The sequence below is a fragment of the Capra hircus genome, chromosome 3 (genome assembly GCF_001704415.2).
Source record: "Capra hircus breed San Clemente chromosome 3, ASM170441v1, whole genome shotgun sequence".
Lineage (NCBI taxonomy): Eukaryota > Metazoa > Chordata > Mammalia > Artiodactyla > Bovidae > Capra > Capra hircus.
This window is the reverse complement of record NC_030810.1, coordinates 89,052,585-89,073,909: the sequence shown is the minus strand read 5'-3', so window position 1 is coordinate 89,073,909 and position 21,325 is coordinate 89,052,585. Positions and strand designations below refer to the sequence as shown.

Here is a 21,325-nt window from a genome sequence, read left to right as displayed (position 1 = left end):
AAAATCAAGTGACACAAATGATAGGAAAATAGTACACTGGAGGGGAAAATGTATACGCTGAATTCCAAAGCCCAATATGCATGACTTTTGCAATTTGGGGTAGTTGAGGAATAATCATCAGAATGTATAATTACAGGCCAAATACCAAAAGCAGAGATGGAGGGACACCCAAACCACCTCCTAGTTACTATAAGCTAGACATGTAGAGGGTCACAGAAGCTTTGGGACACTAGCAAGATGAACCATCATCAACTCACTCTTTTTTTTATCCCAGTCGTTCCAGCCTTAATTTGAAAGCAGATGACGGACTGAGACCAAACTGCAAAACATCCCAGATCACCACAGCCATCATCAGCATCCCCACTCCCCCAGCACTAACCCCAGAAGGTGAAAGTCGGCCACCCCCTGCCAGCCCGGGCCCCAACACGAACATTCCTTCCATAGCCAGCAATGTTGTCAAGGTCTCTGCCTTGTAAAACCACTGGACAGAGGGCCAGTGCAGGTAGTGGGAGTGAAGGGGGCTGGCATGTTGGTGGGTGGCCACTGGGACCACTCCCTCCCCCTTCCCCACTATTCCTGCCCACACCGTTGCACCCCTAGCGCTGAAACTTGTGCCTGGAAGAGAAGGAGGCAGCGAAGGGGCACGTGAGGTTCACTGCTGCTGGCGTGGACGCAGCCCTGAGCCACTGCATCTCGCTGGGGCCAGAGGAAGGGAGAACGGGTGGGGGTAGGGGTGGGATGTGGGGGTACAGGCTGGGAGCCAGGACAGGGCCCGGAGGGGGGGAGCCTCAGACCAAATAACAGATGATTCTGGAGACCCCAGTGAGGAAAATACACGACCAAGAGCAGCACAGAGGCCGAGTTGTCACATGCAAAACAGGAAGAAAATATAACACTGTGTATTTAAGCACCTTTTTCAAGGCTCTTAATGGATAATATTTATTCATGGGAAAAGGTGGAAAACAAAAACACCAACGGAGTTTTGTGAAATGTTTTTCTCCATGGACCCAATACCTTTGAACCAAAACAATGCATTTTGTGAGGGTTATTGTTTTTGTTTTTTTCTCTCTCTCCTTTTATAGCAAAAGCTTTTAGGCTAAGAGGTCAGTTACTGCTGAGTTCTCTCTTCGTTCCCCCAGGTAGATGAGGTCAAATGAGTCTGGGCCCCACTGCCCAGCTGACCTGCACAGAGCTGCCAAGTGGCCACACAGCAACACTCACCCTCTGTCTGTCCCCGTCTGCTTTGTCTCTGTGCCTCTCTGCTTCCCACCCTGGGTGTTTTTCTCTGTGTCTAGCCATCTGTCTCGACGTGGACCCCGGTGATCCTGAGACATGTTAAAGAAGGCCTTCTCCACTGCCAAGAACCTACAGACTCATGCCCGGGAGTTCTATTTATGCGAACGCAGTGGTGGAAGAGAACAGAACAGAGCAAAAATGGGCATTTAGGGATGAGGGACATCTATCTTAAAGAGCAGAGCGCTTCCCTTGTGGTTGGAACCACTGGTGTTTGAAGTTTGCATTTCTGGGGAAGAAAGGGAATGACCAGATTTATCACATTGGGATCTTGAAAAAGGAAACAGCCAGCACTGGAGAGGCACAGGAAATTTCGGCGTGTGCCAGTGGAGAGAGAACAGAAGAACCCAGGGCTCCCAGCGGCAGCCGGCCCCTGTGGCACCTTGCTTTGCACGCTTCTTTCAGGACCCACCATAAAGCCCATCCAGAGCTCTGCCAAAAGGCTTCATGAGCAGTTAACCGCCGAGAAGGCAGTGATATGGGGACCAAGCTCTGACTTATCTCATACCTGAGGCAACTCCCACAGAGGCTGCAGAAAGTTAAGCCTGTGTGCCTCATGAAGGATTCTCCAGAGTGAAAGCAAGTAAGAGAACATAGATGATACTTACCAGGTCTGAATGATGCCTTGGGGTCTAAAGAGTCTTTAGGCCAGCTGTCCCGGAAGATAACTGAAATGGGGGAGAAGCCTGATCACCTCTCTGGAAGTGAGGAAGTAATTATTTCCAGAGAACCCAGACACATTTCTGTGCAAGTGGTTGGTAGCCATGTGGGGCTAGGAACACTATTTCTGGAATCCAGTCAGTTTTCACTGCTTTTAGTAGAGCAGGTGGGCCTTGGGGTTAGTGACAAAGCCCTTACCACCCTTCCCAAACCCTAGCTAGCCTATTACAGTCTCTCTAGCCTGGATTCTGAGATACAGGAGTTCCTCAAGAACTCTTTATCCATTCAGCAACTTAGTGATTAGCTGTTTAATCATGGGCCAAGAATTTTTCTGCTCACCAGAGGCATCCAGATGAGTTTCACTAGCCCGGAACCTAAAAATTACCTTCACTGGCTTCCCTATGACCCCAGCTCTATTGACCCTGCAGAAGGAGAAAGTCAAAGGGCTGTGAGGTGGCACCTAGCCAGAAGGTGAGCAGAAGGGCAGAGGAGAGGGAGCCTTCTACTTCACACTGTCCTCACTGGTCACTGACTGGGTCCTTTCTCTGGGTCTGACCTCAAGGATTTCCCCCTAACCTGAGAATGGGGGTGGTTCTGGCCCTCTGAGCTCATGGCAGAAGTAGGCAGAAAGGCTTTACAACTACAGAGGAATTCGTGTGTATACACAAACACACAACAACCTAAACACGCTCGGGAATAAGTTCTTCAACCCATTCGTGTCATACATATGTCTCATTAGGGAAGGCAGAGGACTGGGCTGGACTCTATTTAAATGGAAAGCCAAGGACTAGAAAAGGAACTTTTCTCTTGAAAGAATGGATAATGGAGCAAAGTTAGGAAGGTCTAAAGTTTCTAAGTATGTATCATGAGAACTGAATGGGGTAAAGGATAAAGAGGTAAATAGGAGCATGGTTACATATACATACAAATGAACTGTGTTTAAGAACAGATCATCACAGGGTTAGAATAATGACTGCTCCAACCTGGGACCTGTTTGGTAGTGTACTGAGAGAGCGTTTAGTGGTTCCCATAAAAATCAATGAAGAAATTTTAAAAATCATGTCCCAAATAATTTCCTGTTGTTTTTTGACCCTAATGAACTAAATGTTTTGTATTCCTTAGACTTCATTTTCAAATCTCACATTATACCACGTCCTAAACGACCACTGCGGCTTCCCTGGTGGCTCAGACGGTAAGGCATCTGCCTGCAATGTGGGAGACCCGGGTTCAATCCCTGGGTCAGGAAGATCCCCTGGAGAAGGAAACGGCAACCCACTCCAGTACTCTTGTCTGGAAAATTCCATGGACGGAGGAGCCTGGTAGGCTACAGTCCATGGGGTCACAAAGATGTGGACACGACTGAGCAACTTCACTTCACAGCTGATAAAAAGCTTGGGTTGTCTCGGTGGGGTGGATTTGCTCCTGGAAGGATTTCACCTGGATTTCAAATGACCATTAGACTAACCCTTTCAGCTCCATCCTTCAGTGTAGCCTTAGCCAAAGATGAGAAATCCACTTCACTCAAGAAAATGGCTTGTCTACACAACGGAATACAGCCAGAAGGGCCAATACCGCTAAAGGGTATTTGTAAGTAAACACAAAGGCCAAACGTGCCACATCACTTTAACGTCTAACTCAATGGCCAGTGACAGAAGAAATGGGATATTATCAGGGTTTCCAGGGGACAGTGGCTTTCTGGGGAAATGCCTTGAGCTTTCATAGTTCTTTCATGAACCACTTCAGCAAAATAGAAGATTCACAAAACTACCCATTCAATCCTACTCAACATTAGGGAGGGTTAAAAACAAACCAATAGGCTACATTCAAATGAATGGAAACTTAGAAAACACGGAATTAAGAGTATATCAAACTAGAAGAGATTAGAGACTATCTATCTAAGTCATTTTACAGTATAGGCTGATGCCCAGACAAATTAAGTGACCTGCTCAAGGTCATGAGGTCATTTAATGACAGGGCTGGGATCAGAACCCAAATCCCTTGAATACTAGTCTAATGCTTTTTCCATTACACACATTGCCTCTCAGCAACAGTGCTCAGAGAAGACTCATCAGAGATTACTTGCTATAACTAGAGACATAGTCATGTGCAATGCCAGTTATTACTTGGACACAACCCCTTTGAAACCACCTGACTGTACCAGTATAAACCATACCTTGGAAACCACCATCCACTAGATAGAATCAGCTAAGGACTATCAATTCTGTCAAAAGCAGGTGAGTAACTGTACAGTCAGATTTTTTCAGTCCAATGCTGTCTTTCCAAAGCCCTTAATGAAGAGAGGGCTAGGACGTTTTAAAGCATACTTTATGTAGTCTTTAATCCTTTCCACAACCTCTGGTGGTAGTACGTCAAGAACTAAATCTTTAATTCACAGAGGGGAAAACAGAAAGAAGCTGAGGGACATTCAAATTCACAAGGCAAGTTAGTGGCAGAACTAAGACTGCAATCCAGAACTTAGACATCTTGCCCTGGGATTTTCCCCTTGACATTATGTTGTATTACTCTGAGGCTTGCTTATATGTTTAATACTTGGATTTTCAGAACCATCCTGAGCCAGGTCCTCCAGAAGCACACACTGCACTATTCCTCCTTCATCCCCTCTTTTCATTACCAGTGTCAAGCTCAAGACTAATTGCATAGAATCCTGTTCAAAAGAATAGATATTCTCAGTGATAGCTGAACATGTGAGTCTACAATCATACAGGAGGATAAAAAGTCAGCAAGTAGAAAAGTGAAAGAAAGAAAAATAAAAAATTTGAACAGAAATTAAAATGGCCAGTTAATGCTGATTCACAATTAACAAGCATCAATTTATGGATATGCTTGAGGACTTGACCCAATTTTCAAACAATGATTCCTGCAGTTCAGGATCATGTCACTTTTTAGAATGGATCTAAACCTAGATGTTTAGTCCATTAATGAATTCTAGTGATCCAGGCTCCCTCACTTCAATTACCAGAGAACTACAAGGCATAAACATTGCCTGTTAATCTAAGGCAATATTAGTTTCCCTTCTCATCTAGTTGGCATGGTAACCATAACAGGAACCCAAAAGACTACTTTCCCTTTCTGATTCCCTTATGAAATCTTTGCAAAGCTTTAAAATGAGTGAAGGAAAAGTGTTACGACCTGTCACCCTTGGAGCCCAAACAGCATCATGATGAGCATCATTAGAACTAAGAGAAAGTGGATCAGAAAAAGAAACAGCTTTAAAGGGGTTCCTTTTGAGTCTTGTTTTCAATTCAGAATGTTCTATGTTTTTCTCATCAAGTGTGGGAATGAATTTCTCTTAGCAGGTTTCTCAGCTACACTGGATGATGTCACACTAACCAGTGTAGGGCACTGACCCAAGTCCTGGGGGGCTCCTTGGACCAATAGACTATTTTACAAACCTGGGTGGTGGGAGGGATGGTATATTTTTGATAATCAGACATTCCAATGTAATGTTTTCCTTAGAGGTCACCCTCCCCCATTAATGTTATCGTGAAAATCATGTGTGTTCTTTTCTATTTTCATATAATAAATGGGCTTTGCTTACCAACATCACAATGGCAAAGAAGAAATACTGTACAAAACTGCAGAAAGATAAACATGTGAAATCTTTCTATGGAAACAAACAAAAAAACCAACTCTTGAGTTTCCTGTTGTCTTCTTTTGAAACTGTAGTGCATATGTTAAAATGTATGTCATTTACAGTATTGAGTCATGCGCCACTGCTGTACCCGATGTATCCAATCTGGATTAAACAATGTGCCACAAATTGACTACGACTGTTTACTACCTGTATTCTCCCGCTATACATTAGAAAATAAGGGTAATTTGAACAGAGACTTTTTCCCTCGCCAGGAAAAGTCACAGAATCTCAGAAGGGTGAGAGCTCTAGTCTCATCTTCCCTTTCCCATCCTCCCTCAATGCGGCAACTCCTTTATGACATCTGAGATGGTTCTTGCCTGCTTGTATACTTTAGTCATGGATGTTCACTAACAGGGAAAGCATTTGATTGCGTTTGTCAACAGCTCTATTTTGAGACTCAGCCCTGCATTACTGAAAGAAAAATAGGCTTTTATGTATCCATATTGGTTCTGCTGAGAATACACTGAATATCTACCATCTAAACCAACGTCTCAAACTAAAAGGAAAACTCAAAATTAAATGCTATATTGAGTATAGCAAAAAGCTCAGATTTGAAGGACAGAGCACATGTGCAGGTTCTATTATTTATATGACTTCACATCAGTTTTTGTGTGTGTGCATGTGGTCACACCCCGCAACTTGCGGGATTCCTTAGTTCCCTGACCAGGGACTGCACCCTTGGTCCGCGTAGTGGAAGCACCGGTGGCGTTAACCACTAGACTGCCAGGGAAGCTCCCAGTCTCTTCTATCTTGGCTTCAGTTTGTTTCCTCATCTTAAAAATGAGGGGATTGGGTTAGATATCTTGAAGATCTGTTCCTAGGTAGTGAAAACAACTGGCATTTTCACATTTCACCATAATGTGGCAAGAACAATGGGAGTTCTTTTGATTTCCCCACAACAGCCATCAATGAAAATTGTAAGGTTAAAGCAAATGTAAGGTTTGCTGTCTATAAATGTAAAGCAAATGTAAGAAATGCAAGGTTAAACCAAATGTGTGATGCCAGAGGCCCTGAGTTGGCTGTGAAATTCATTTCTATCACTAATGTTCATAGCTTTATCATCCACTAGGTGTCACTACAGATCCACAGTTCAAATAATCTGGAGCAGAGTAATGAAATCAAATGCATGGCGAGCAATATGTGCTTTTTCATGAAAAAAGCACTAAATGTTAACTGGGGTATACATGCTTGTTCACAGAGACACAAAATAAAGATTCTGTCAAAATGAGAGAACAACCTGGTAATGCAGTTACAATGTCAGTTATGACTATCAAAAATAAATTTTATTTTTTAAGATAGGGTTATTTGTATTTGAGGGAGGGGATAGAAACCTAAGGCTTTAAACTACTCCCTTGACTCATTAAGTATCATAATTTCTGTTCAATTATTTTTAGTGTTCAAGGGCTCTTACCTTTAAACCATTTTTTTAAGGTTAGTGATCGTGTTAGTAGCTTAGTCATGTCCAACTCTTCGTGACCCCACGAACTGTAGCCCACTAGCCTCCTATGTCCATGGAATTCTCAAGGCAAGAATACTAGAATGGGTTGCCATTCCCTTCTCCAAGGGATCTTCCCGACCCAGGGATCGAACCCAGGTCTCCCACAGTGCAGGGAGTCTTTATGGCCTGAGCCACCAAGGAGGCCCTTTTTAAGGTTGCTGCTGCTACTGCGGCTAAGTCGCTTCAGTCGTGCCCGACTCTGTGTGACCCTATAGACGGCTTTAGGTTTAAAAGGTTAGCAATTATTATTGCAATATTTACACTACTTTTAAAGATTACTTTTAATTACCCAAAGTTACTTATATTCTTTAAGTCAGAATCATCCAAAGCAACAGGTTTCCCAAACATTTCTCTACATGTTAATGCTGCTATCCTAATTTAAGTCTAACTTGAACAGCTATATAAATGTATTAATATTCTAGAAGTCAAACATTAAACCAATTCATAGTAGTCATTTATGTAAATGTATAAAGGCTCTCTATACTCATAAAAAGATTCTCCTTTTCTCTAGAAATTCTTATTAGCCATGCATCAGTTAAATCTTAGAGCTGGAAGGGACCCTAAAAATCTTTTGGTCTAACTGCCTCCTTTTACTGGTGAGACTACTGGACTTTGAGAGGTCAAATGACTAGTACAAGGTAAAAAAGTAGGTAGCAGAGAGTCAACTAAGACAAACACTTCTTCCACTACACCACAAAACATTCTCAAGTAAATCTGCCTAAAACCTACCTACAGTTCCTAACAGATTAGGAGGATGACAATTTCAGCAGATTCCTTCCACAGCCAGCACAATAATTACACCCCTTATTTGGGAAGGTAACTGCTGCAATGTTCCAAGGAAAATGCTTATGAAAAAATGAAATTAGTATCTTCATGTGTTATGGTATATGCTTACCTCCAGCTTATTTTCCTATTAAAAAAAAAAAAAAAGCAAACACAAAAAAGGCAACCCTAAAAGAGAATCCAATTAATTTCAAGACTAATGGGTATCCTAATTTCTAATTAAGATACAGAAGTATCCTAATTAAAATCCCCTAGCAATGATAAACTGTGAACTTGGCTGTACTGTGGGGAAAAAGGGTAGGGGAAAAAAAAAAGAGCTAAGCTCAATTATGTAACAATGACAGGATCTCAAACGTGTAATTAAAGTCATCTTAATGACATTCTGGACCTCATTATGGATTTGCTATTTACAGTGTTAATTCACTCTAACTTGGTAATGCATGTACAGTACTGGTATGTATATGTAAAGCCTATCACTGCCCAATCCAAATGACAGGAATCTAAGTTAAACCATTAGGGCTGTGTTATGTGAGTACTGGACAGTTAATGACAATGGCTGCAGATATTTGTTGACCACCCTGGGGGAAAATGTTTATACTGCCTAGACAAGTCTGTACATAGGAAAGGAGAGCTTCCCTTTTAAAAAGTAAATACGTATCTCTATTCATAGGTGGTTCTCTCACTACAAATCCCTTTCACAGAAAGGATGTGGAACCAAACATGAATTCATAAAAGGGATGCTATAAAGAAATTAAATGTAACTTCCAATAACATTTTTCCAAATCATAATTTATAGACACAGAATTTCAGAAAAATGCTAGAAACTTCCCTTAGCCTACTAACTAGCAGAGTAGGGCAGCTATTAATTTGGGTCCCAGAAATGGGCTTCAAAGGGTCTATGAACCCTTTGAAAACAAATTCTTGTTTATACAATGAGAAATTTTCTGGGACAAATCTATAGCTTTCATCAGATTCATAAAAGGATCCAAAAATCAACAAAGATGAAGACCTGCTCCTATTCCTGAGAAACAAAAGACAGCCACTGATCCTTAGCTATTTAATGCATATCAAAAACACAGACAGCTTCCATAATCTTAAAACAAGACATCATCATCAAAAGATGAACAATAAACATGTCACCACACTTGGCTGAGTTTCTTTTTTTACTGGAAGCAAATAGCATCAAATCAAGGACCTTGGGAAAGTCTGAATCAATGTTTATTCCCAAAAGGAGAAGCAGTTTTCTGATCTACCATGCTACAAATTTCTTTAAGAACACACCTCTATGGAAATGCAGCCCAAGACTTTTGTAAAGAACTCCACAACATAAACTAGCATTACCTTTCAAATCTCAAGGTTTTTATTTCTTTTAAAGTAAGCAGCGGTATTAGTCTTTTTCAGCGTTTCTTTTCATAACGGCTTATAGAAAATGGCACCCTGGGACCTTTAGCTTTACATACCCCAAATTTTCTTTCAAGAATCTAATCCAGGGAGCTTATTTAAAAAGATCTTTAAAAAGATAATACACTTGACCTACATCAGGTTGATTTAGGTCAAAACAATGTGAAAAAGATATGTCCCAGCAGAAAGCCTCAAGACTTCTCCAATTCCTCAAAAAATGCCACTATACGCCACTCCACTATAGGTCAAGGAGGATGGCAATCACTTGATATGCCCAGATGGTATGAGGGACAGCCTACTGTCACTGGTTGCTGTGCATCATTTCTTGTAGATAAATGGTATTCATCTGATAGGCTGCCATCCAACTTGGATGCCTCTGAGCATTCCAATAATACGACTGAGAAGCAGCAGCGTAGTATTCCTGCCATGCCCTGTAGTAAGCTCTCCAGTACTCCTCATAGTCCTGATACGTATCAGAAAAACTTGGATGTGTTTCCCTCTGGCAGTCATACCAACCATCTTCCTGGGGTTCTGTCTGCAATCGATAGGAAGATCGCCTGGGAAGGTTTCTCCGGCTCTGCTTAGCTCTCTGGTTATGGTTAGCTCCCTCCTTATGCCTTGTCTTTACTTGGATTTCAGTTGGTTCTTGATACTCTACTAGGCTAGGGGTGTCATTTCCATTCAGAGGCTGTTCCAAAGAGATATGGTCATCCACAGGAATAGATTCTGAGTCTTTCAGCTGAGTATCAGAAGAAACTTCCAAGTATGACTTATTTCCTTTGCTCTGGGAAGAAGTCCTTGAGCTGTAAGAATCACTGTCACTCTCAGAGTCTCCAGATTGGCTGCTACTTGCCAATATCTGCACTCTCTCTTCAGTAATTCTATTTTTCACAAAACCATTTTGAGGATTCACAGACTGATCCCCAGGACCTGTGTAGTGTCTGATGATTTCCACAGGTTTCTCTAAACCCTCTTTAATATAGTGTTCATAATCCTCCACCAATTCTGCAAAAGTCAAAATACACGGCAAATGGGATTTAAAGGAAGACAGACAAGGAATTTTGGGGAGTGACACAGAAGCTTCTTTGACTTGGTGCTGACTGTTAGTAGGGTTTTCAACAGAGGTCTGGACAGAATTCTTCATTTGCTCTTCCAGTTGTACTGCACAGCCCAGTTCTTTCAGTGATACGGCTTTTTCTACGATTCCACACTCTGAATGGCTTTTCACAGGAAGTTTTTGTTTGGTATTATTTTTTGATTTCACTGATACTGCAGATATAGAAGTATTTCTAGATGAAGCCATGTGTTTACCATGAGCTTTCTGAGTTTGAAAGGTTCTCTCTATTTTTTGAACGTGCTTTTTTAGAGGCTGGGTAGGTACACTTGCTAAACCATATGTATGCACGGCAGCTTCAACCTCCACATCCCAATCCAAACATTCTTCCATCAGACCAGGAGGAATAGGATCTACATAAAAGGAATTTAAAAAGTATTAAATTCTCAAGTTGCTTTAGACCAGCATTTTCTGAACAGTTTAATAAAGCTTTCCATGGTCAAAAGGGTTAAGAAACAAAATACACTAACAATATACTAAGAAGCTTAATATATTAGTATTTTAAAAGACTTGAGTAATCCTCACAGGAAAGAATTTTGCTGATAAATATACAAGACCCATCCCATACCCATTAGCAATATCACCCTCTAACCTCTCAGTGAAAAGAGCTGATTCTAGGAGTAAGGTGTGCCTCTGTAGCAGCTCTCCTACCCCTCATCATCCCCCTCTCACCAGCTCCTCCCTGTGATCTCACTACTCACAGCGGCAAAACAAAGGTATGAGAAAACGGATCATGCTCCCTAAAGCTTACCAGCTGGGAAATATTACAACCACAACTCTGCACCCAAGTAAATCTGCCACCCTATATTATATTCTACCAGGGAAAAATCAATGCCTTCAATGGTGGAGGGGAAAAGCCTCCACAGGGGAGAAAAGTCAGATCGATGACTGTGGAAAGATCTGTGATATCAATGGCACTTGTAAATCTAAAAAAATTTACTGGCTCCAACCCTCTGAATTTCCTCTTCCAGCCAGGTGTGACAATTTGCTTCTACCTGCACTCAGGTCTTTCCACAGTGTGACCAATTTTCATCTTAGACCAAGTACACAGAGCCTCAGCTTTGCAAAGCTCTCACCTGTCACTGCTGGTGCTGTTCCAACTATACCCACTACTCATTCCCTCAGATCTGGATTCTTCAGCTGAGGCTCCTGATTCTTCACTGAACAGAAACTCTAACTAAACTCAGATTCCTACTAAGATGATATCCCTTGCTTGCAGAGATCTATCATTCAGGTCAATTTCCCTCCTAATCTTGCTCCAGGATACTCACCTGAACAGTCTGTGGTCACACAAGTGCTTAGTCCAATACAGATCTAACACCATGAGTATCATTTTCTCACAATTTCAGGGCTTTGTTAATACTTCATAAAGATCCAAATACATGTCATTTTCCAGTAACCAAAGACAACTTTTTTTAATCACTAGATGTTATGATACTAAATCCTACCACAAGGCCTAGCCCTCATATGTCAACTTTAAATTTTTTTCTGTATTTATAAAGATTATCAACACTTACACATAGAGAGAATTCACAAAATACAGTCTCAGAGAACCTAAAGAACATCTACTCTAAAAACAAATACTTTGTAAACCAGGCCATAAACTTAGAGTAATTTAAAAAATCTGTAAAAAGATCATAAAATGAGTTATCACAAAGCCAGAATTACTAAAATTCACAGTACTCCTAGACCTGTGCTTAATCTAGCTTTGTAAAAATCACTAAAGGAGTGAAATATATTGGTAAATATTCACTGCCATATTTATTCAATAACATATCCCATTTTCTAGAAGATCATGTATGTTTATATAACTATACAATGTCTACATATGTATATAGATATGTATCTATATAACGTATAGAGGAGAAGGGGACGATAGAGGATGAGATGGTTGGATGGCATCACTGACGCATTGGACATGAGTTTGAGTAGGCTCCCAGATTTGGTGATGGACAGGGAAGCCTGGCGTGCTGCAATCCATGGGGTCACTAAGAGTCGGACAAGACTGAGCGACTTCACTTTCACTTTTCACTTTCATGCGTTGAAGAAGGAAATGGCAACCCACTCCAGTGTTCTTGCCTAGAGAATCCCAGGGACGGGGGAGCCTGGTGGGCTGCTGTCTATGAGGTTGCACAGAGTCAGACACGACTGAAGCGACTTTTAGCAGCAGCATATATATATATATATATATATATGCACACACACCTGCCTTTATATATATATATATATATATATATATATATATATATATGACCTGTCTCGTGGGAAATCTGTATGCAGGTCAGGAAGCAATAGTTAGAACTGGACATGGAACAACAGACTGTTTCCAAATAGGAAAAGGAGTACGTCAAGGCTGTATATTGTCACCCTGCTTATTTAACTTATTTGCAGAGTACATCAGGAGAAACACTGGGCCGGATGAAGCACAAGATGGAATCAAGACTGCCAGGAGAAATATCAATAACCTCAGATATGCAGATGACAACACCCTTATGGCAGAAAGTGAAGAGGAACTGAAGAGCCTCTGATGAAAGTGAAAGAGGAGAGTGAAAAAGTTGGCTTAAAGCTCAACATTCAGAAAACGAAGATCATGGCCATCTGGTCCCATCACTTCATGGGAAATAGATGGGGAAACAGTGGCAACAGTGGCTGACTTTATTTTTTTGGGCTCCAAAATCACTGCAGATGGTGACTGCACCCATGAAATGAAAAGACGCTTGCTCCTTGGAAGAAAAGCTATAACCAACCCAGACAGCATATTAAAAAGAAGTGGCATTACTTTGCCAAGAAAGGTCCGTCTAGTCAAGGCTATGGTTTTTCCAGTGGTCATGTATGGATGTGAGAGTTGGGACTATAAAGAAGGCTGAGAGCCAAAGAATTGAGGCTTTTGAACTGTGATGTTGGAGAAGACTTTTGACAGTTCCTTGGACTGCAAGAAGATTCAACCAGTCCATCCTAAAGGAAATCAGTCCTGAATATTCATTTGAAGGATTGATCTTGAAGCTGAAACTCCAATACTTTGGCTACCTGATGCAAAGAACTGATTCATTTGAAGACCCTGATGCTGGGAAGGATTGAAGGCGGGAGGAGAAGGGGATGACAGGATGAGCTGGCTGGATGACTTCACCGACTCGATGGACATGAGTTTGAGTAAACTCCAGGAGCTGGTGATGGACAGGGAGGCCTGGTGTGCTGCAGTCCATGGGGTCACAAAGAGTTGGACATGACTGAGTGACTGAACTGAACACACTAACATGCATACATTAACATATACAGCTGACCTTTGAATAACATAGGTTTGAACTGAGGGTCTGAAGGTCCAGTCATACACACTTCTTCCAGTATGTATGACAGCACTGCACAGTCTGTTGTTGGACGAATCAGTGAATGTGGAAACGCAGATATGGAGGGCTGACTCTGAGTTATACAGGGACTTATGCTGCGTGGAGGCTCGGCACATTTAACTCCCATGTTATTCAAGCGTCATGTTATTTATACAGCATATAAATCATATTTCGACACAAGAGTTTAGGGTTTTTAAAAAAGTTTTCAAGAAATCATTAATAGTTTCAAAACATGCATTGTTTCCAAGATGGCACTTTTAAAAAGCAGCTCAATAAATGATTCATTAAAATCAAAAGAAAATACCTAAACATTTTCAGAACAGTATTCAAATTAAAGATACTTCCTCATAATAACAAAGGAGAACATGACAAGAATTATCTTCACCACAACATAAAAGGCAAGATACATCCTTGATATAAAAGAATAAAATCAAATTTGAAGGCTATAAAGTAAAATATGGAGTTAATACAAGAGAAATATATTTTTCACTTTTCATGTGAAAAATATATTGTTAGCTTACAATTTTCTCCCTGCTACTTATTAACTGTAAGACCTTAGGCAAATAGTTAACCTCTCTCTGTCTCAATATCCTCTTCTACAAAAGGTAGATAACAGCACGTAACTCAAAGGATTGTGGTGAGCATTAAATGAGTTAACATACATAAATACTTATAAATACTTAGAACATTACACATCATAAATACTCTATGTTTGCTATTATTTTCATTAGGCCTATGATCATTGCCATTATTATTTCAACAGCAAATAAAACAGATAAAATATACCTGGTAAAGGCAGAAGATTGATAGTACATTTCTGGGCAATTTTCATCATCATGTTTTCTTCTTCTCCCCTGCAGCAGTAGGTCACTGTCAGTCCCAAAGTACCTAAAGCACCGAAGGAATGTTAAGCAGTAAGTCAATTTCATACAAATGACGCTCCAAGTCCACTTGCCACAGTACAGCTTCCTCCCCTTAAAGAAAGCATCCCAACTTTGTTCTTTTTACCAAAACGGCCAGCTCTGCCAATCCGATGCATATATGTCTCCCAATCCAATGGTACATCCAGGTTTACAACTAGGTTCACCTTCTCAGCATCAATTCCACGGGAAGTCTTGAATTGAAGAAAAGAACAATTGCTTGTTTGCAGTGACTACTGCACGGACACACTATTATTCTAGTGTAACCAAGAGCCAAATTAAGACCAGGAGGATATTTAGGAGCAAAGGAAAATTTGTTTCTAATGAATAACTGACTTCAAGAATAAAGATTAAAAACACAAAAGACATTTTTACGAAAACATATTCCCCAGCACTGGAAATATGATTATCTTCTGGTATTCCTGTCAGATACACCCACCTAAAATAATAGTTGAAATCTGTACATTTGATAACAGAACATATGTCCAGATGGATTAGTCACCCAAACTGAACAGGAAATTTACCAAATCTGTGGAAATGAGGACTCTGCAATGAAACTGCTTCAGTTTAGCCATAGCATCAAGACGCTGATTCTGATTCATGTTGCCTAAAAAGATCCAGAAATAAAGTCACATAAAACAAGCTAATTTACATTTATCAAATCCACAAAAAGCAGAAATAGTAATATTCAGTCTTAACAGTTTAAAAATATAACAACCAAAGTTAATTCTGTCATTATATGGAAATCTGGGTTAAGACCTAAAGTCAGAATCTTTTAAAATATAGTTAGGCAATCAAGTCAAAATTCAATTTTAATTTTTTTCTTATTTTTATTTTTTGGCCAAGCTGCAGTATGTGGGGATCTTAGTTCTCCAACCAGAGATTAAACTCATGCCTCCCTGCAGTGGGAACACAGAATCTTGACCACCGGACCACCAGGGAAGTCCCGAAAAACTCAGTTTTAAATGATGACTTAGACTATGCCTGCAGATTTAACATTATATCTAAAAGTTACATATAAGGTTTAGCAATTCTTAGCAAAATAAGATTGCTTTAATCAGCTGCTTATCAATTTGGTATTGAAATGTGATCTACAGTCCAAAATTAGTCCATGGAATATATTATCACCAAAAAAGCCTATGCTAACAGGTTAAAAACTAAGCTGAGATAGCAACCAAAACTCTAAAAAGGCACTCATTGATCAAAAATTCCTTTCAATCTTCCATTCCTTCCATTCCTAGGTCAGCAGTAATAATTCAGTTTTGTGTCAAAAATCAGTCAGTTCTGAGTCTTCCTTGGTAGCAGCTCAGTGAAAAAGAATCTGCCTGCCCATGCAGGAGACATGGATTCAGTCCCTGGTTTGGAAAGATCCCTCACACTGCGGAGCAACTAAGCCCACGCAGCACAACTACTGAACCAGTGAGCCCAGGAGCTGCGACTACTGCAGCCTGCGAGCCTAGAGCCCACGCTCCACAACGAGAGAAGCCACTGCAATGGAAAGCCCAATCACCGAAACCAGAGAAAAAGCCTTCACAGCAATGAAGACCCACCAGTCATAAATAAATAAATGAAAATCAATCGGATTTGCCTTCCAAGAGACCATAAAAGTCAATTTAGTCAGCAATTCTTAGCAATTTTAAAACGATTATCTTAAGACAAAAAAAAGACTTTGTTTTTATAAAATTAGTTATTTGTGGATATAACTCAAGTTTTCTTATATTATAAACCATGTTACTTCTTTAAAAAACAAGGATATTGGTATAACCAAATCTCAGTGAAAAATAAACCTGAAAATAAAGTAAAAGAAAGTAAAAAGAAAAATTAAAATAAATAAATAAATACCCTGAAATTCCTTTTACTCTAAAGACTCAGTATAATCCCACATTAACAAGTCAACTCATGAAGTGGTATCTCTCCTGACTTTGGAGAAGCTTCAAGTCAGGATACTCAACAAAGATTAAAGTTAAGAGGTGAAGTTACCTGAAATGTACTCAGCAGGAAAGCCTTTAGAAGAAAGGATATCAGCCAAGTGTTGTGCTCTATGAAAAATAACACAGAGGGTTATAATTTTAAAAATATTGCCCACACCTATCTTTGTATTTTGTAAGTTCCCCAGATGACTTTTAAGGTACAGTACCTGCTGTGTAAGTTAGAAAAGACTAAGGCTTGATTAAATGGAATTTTGCTGAACAGTTCCTGTAAATGTTGAGTCTTTTCCTCAAAAATCTTATGGGCCAAAGGGTATGAATTGACAATCTTATAATACTGCTTCAAACCTATAAAGAAGAGTCTTCTGTTAAAACAAATCTATTTGCTAAATAGAGCAAATATGAAAGCAATAGACAACTAAATGAAAGAAAGCTCCAGAATATCATGAACAAACCCAGTAAGTAACAAATCCAAAATCTATACACACCTATTAGACTTGGATCACTGGAATTTAGTCTTACAAAAGTGGGCTCCCTCATGTACTTTGTCAAAGCATTAGCCAAAAATTCAGGGTAAGTAGCTGACACTGCCAACATCTGTTTACTTGCAGGCAAGGAAGAATAAATCCAACTGCAAAATAAAAGAAAAACACACACTCTGAACACTATTCAGATGGTAATCACCACTTAGAAAAGCCAGAGACAGATACTTTGGAGCATTATTTTAATAGTTAAGTTAATTATTTTCCTTACTTTATTTGCTCCTGGAAGCTGCCTTCTTCTAAAAGCTTATCTGCTTCATCAAGAATAAAGAGACGTATACTGCCTGGATTCAAGTAGTCAAGTTCTATCAGTTGTTTAATTCTGCCTAAATTCCAGAAAACAAAACAAAACATATTCAAATATTCATAATGCACCAATTTGTGGAAATTTCAGCCAATTCTGTTACTCTACTTAACACGTGGAACTGCTGATCTAAGCCAACCCTCACTATTCTCTATTTACACACTAAACCACAAATTAGAAATCTTGAGTTCTGATCTTACCTAAATCCATTATTTTTTCCTCACATTTCATCACCAATATGTATGGAAAATAAACACTATTCCTGTTAAGAGCTATAAGGCACTGAATGCTAGATTGTGATTCTGAGTGATTCATTACTGAAAGACAATACGGAAGCAAAAAATAATCCCAATCCATGGCTTAGAAGGGCTTCCTGAAAGTCATCTCAATACTCTTCTTTTCAAAAGCCTATCCCATACTTATTCTTAAACATCATTAGGAATGGAGATTTTATAAATTCTGTTGGTAATCCAGTCATGTGTTTATATCTCACTAACCTAATGTTCTTTATCTTTAATGCTCAAAATAATTACCATAGTTATCAAAGACAGCCATATTCTTATTGTTATATAAAAGTGCTCAGTTACTTAAAAGCCCAGTAATTAAGAAGTACTGATATCTTACCAGGAGAACCAACAGCAATATGACACTTTTTAAGTCTGGTTTTGTCTTGTGATAATGGAGTCCCTCCAATAAACACATGACACTCTAACCCTTCCATTTTTATTCCAATAGCTGTGATAACAGAATGTATCTGTACAGCAATTTCTCTTGTAGGAGCTAAGATCAAAATCTAAAAACAAAACAAAACATAAAATATACCTTTAAAAAGTCAGCAGAATAAATACATAAGGTAGGACTCAAAAAGATATCCCCAATGCCTGGCATAATTGTTTATAGATAACATGGGCAAATCATGTTATCTTTAACAAATCTTTGTCGAAGAAATGATCCCCAAACCCAAATCTCCTGTTAATTTGGGTAAAGCCATCTTAGACACACTCTGAGGGAATCTAGAAAATGGGAGATCAGTATAATACATTCACTGTAAGAACTACCTAGTTACCAACAACAGCCAAGTACCTCATTACCACAAATCAGGCAAAATGCTAACTCTCACCATAATCTGGTGAGCAAATAAAAGCATTAAAAAATCCCTATCTGTATTCTCAAGAAATGACAAAATTGACACTCATGGCAGACCTGTTTAATTAAACATGTAGTAATAACAGAAATCTGTAAACTTCTATTTGGTCACTATCCCATCCATACCACCACCACTCAATAGCCTCAGTGTCTACTTTCCCCGTATACTTGTCATATGCCTCAAGGGGATCACTGAGGCATATGACAAGTATATTCACTTCTATCTCTGAGGAGCCACTGGTATTTCATCTGACGTGTAGTAAAATCCACATAACACACCTTCCTTTGGGTCATCTGAGCTAAACTCACCTGGGTACTTAGGTTCTCAAGAACAAGAGAGTCCAAAGCAATGGTGGAGAAGACACAGGTTTTCCCAGTTCCAGACTTAGCCTGAACAATTAAATCTGAGAAGAAAAAAAAATTAGCTAGGACTGAAGAAACTTAGGTACCAATCCCAGAACTAGAAGGGTCTCCAGAGAGATCACATCGTTGGCACTTTGGTTTTTACCCTTAACTCTTAAAAAAGCATGAAGCCATATCCAGAAACAGGCCTCCTCCCTGAACCCCTACCGTTTCTTCTTTATGCTTAAGAACCGGAAGTTTGAAGTATGAAATCAAAGTATCGGTAGGGTCACATTCCCTCCAGAGGCTCTATGGTTATCAATACAATTCTTCCCTGTCTCTGCCAGCTTCTGATGGCTCAGACATTTTTTGGCGCGAAGCTGTGTAACTCCAATCTCTGGCTTTAATCACTGGATTTAGGGCCTACCCTAATCCAGGATGATCTCATCCGAGATCCTTACTACTGTTTACTTTCCTCAAACATAGAACTACTTGTCAGAGTAGAATGGACCTTAAGTATCTCCAAATTCAGTACTGCGCCTCGGTTTCACAGTGTAGGAAATAGAGGCTCGCGGAATGCGGTGTCGTGCCCCTGCACGCAGCCGCCCTGGGCCCTTTCCGGCCCTCGCCATGGCTCGACCCCCCCGGCCCCCGCATCCCCCACTTTCGGCCCTCCTGGCCCCTCAGTGTCCCCTCCCTCACCGAGTCCACATCGCCCCAGCGGGATGGCCTTCAGCTGCACAGGCGACGGCCGCTCGAAGCCAACCGCCCGCAGGCCCTCCAGCACCGGGCGCGACAGCAGCAGCGACTCGAAGTCTGCCGGCTCCGCCAGCAGCACGTCCCCAGTGCGGGTCCGCGGGCCGCTGATGTCGTGAGCCGTCCGCAGGCTCCGCACCGGCCGGGAGGCTGGCTCCGGGGACGAGAACTGCGTGGCCACACGCTCCGCCGGCATAGCGGTCTCCACGGTCGCTAAGGCGGCCGGAGCTTCAAACGCAGCCGCCATGGTAGCCGCGCCGCCGGATCTCGCGGTACTTGGGGCGAGGCTGGGAGCCTGAGAGCGAGAAGAGGAAAAACTTTATTGGCAGTCTTCCCGCGAAGACACTGACACGCCAAGCCTCGAAAAGGAGGGGAAGTTGAAGGCTTAGAAACACTCGGAAACAGCTACAACAACAACAAAAATGTGACCAGAGGCTGGCGGGAAAAGGGAGGAGAGGAAAGCAAAGGCTACCGGCGTATCGCCGCCTGCGACCTGTAGAGGGCGCCGCGCGCTAGCGACGGGAGCACCGCCCCGCCCCAAGGCCCTCTGTGGGCGGGTCCGCCCCGCCCAGCGCCCAGAGTTGGCTGCCTCACAAGGCTGTCTTTGTGACGCGTGCTGTGCGTCAAGCTCCTCGCCTCCGGGCCAGGACTCCGCGGTGGCCCCCTCCCTGTCCCCACCCTGTCTCGCCCCAACTCGCTGCCTTGTCCTGCGCTCTCAGAGAGCGCCCGGAATACAGCGAGACGATTGAGCACGTTCCACAGTATATATGTCTGTGTGGTTTCCTCTTTGTGTCCCCAACCCCTAGCACCGTGCCTGGCACACGGTTAGCCCTGACAAAAGAAATCGGATAGGAACCAGCAACTGCACTGACAGCTCCCACATTCGTATCTCCACCTCCGACCTCTGAACTCCACACTTGTACCTCCATCTCCTGTCTCAACACCTCCACTTCGATGTCTAACGTCAAATTTAATGTTTTCTGTGTGTTGCTGCTATCCCTCCCCACCACCATCTCAAGAACAACTTTAGGTCTCAGCTCAAATATCACCTTTTCAAAGAAGACTTTCCTGAGCACCCCGAGATAGCTCTCTCATCCTGGAAGCTCCCCAGCTTTTCTCATCACTCTATTCCCATGGTCTGGTTTATTTTTCTTCATGGTACTTATCACTAGCTGAAATAGTGTTTATTGTCTGTCCTCCCCACTCTATGAGGACAGAGATCTATTCTCTCTTGTTCTCTTCAATATCCCTTGTTGGAAAAAAAGCAATCTGACCCAGAGTAAGTGCTCAATATTTATTGAACAAATGAGTTCCCATAACAAAGTCTGAATCATAACTCCCAATGTTAGTGTTTCTGGAACCTAATCTTACAATTCCAAATCTAAAGATAATTCTGCATCTAACCCCAACTTTTGCCTTTATCCTGATATCATAATTCCGGTCATCATCTCTCACCAGTTTACACTTCCCCTCTCTTTCTCTCTGTCTCTCTTTCCCTCTCACACACACACAGTGATGATTCAGATTCCAAAAGAGGTAGGAGGAGTTTGGCTTGGTAATCTCATTGGGAAGGGGTCCTCAGATGCATTTTTCTTAGAAATTTATAAAACGCTAATTATCAACTGTTCCTGTGAAAGAA

General features: G+C 41.2%; 2 protein-coding genes across 4 annotated transcripts in view; one reads left to right on the top strand and one right to left on the bottom strand.

The window, feature by feature from the left end:
• The window catches only part of KCND3 (potassium voltage-gated channel subfamily D member 3), a 225,290-nt gene extending 219,552 nt beyond the window's left edge, over window positions 1-5,738 (top strand). For all 3 annotated transcript variants that reach the window (XM_018045916.1, XM_018045917.1, XM_018045915.1), the window contains one exon: window positions 275-5,738. In XM_018045916.1, coding sequence (XP_017901405.1) covers window positions 275-476 — 202 coding nt within the window. In that variant the 3' untranslated portion in view covers window positions 477-5,738. The remainder of the gene's footprint in view (window positions 1-274) is intronic.
• Window positions 9,090-20,218, bottom strand: DDX20 (DEAD-box helicase 20). Its single transcript, XM_018045914.1, has 11 exons — window positions 19,633-20,218; window positions 18,898-18,992; window positions 18,067-18,235; window positions 17,350-17,464; window positions 17,085-17,227; window positions 16,806-16,944; window positions 16,649-16,707; window positions 15,193-15,275; window positions 14,757-14,862; window positions 14,535-14,636; window positions 9,090-10,757 (listed from the first exon to the last, which is right to left on the bottom strand). Exons 1-11 carry the CDS (start codon window positions 19,931-19,933, stop codon window positions 9,592-9,594), a joined length of 2,478 nt encoding a protein of 825 aa, XP_017901403.1. The 5' UTR covers window positions 19,934-20,218; the 3' UTR covers window positions 9,090-9,591.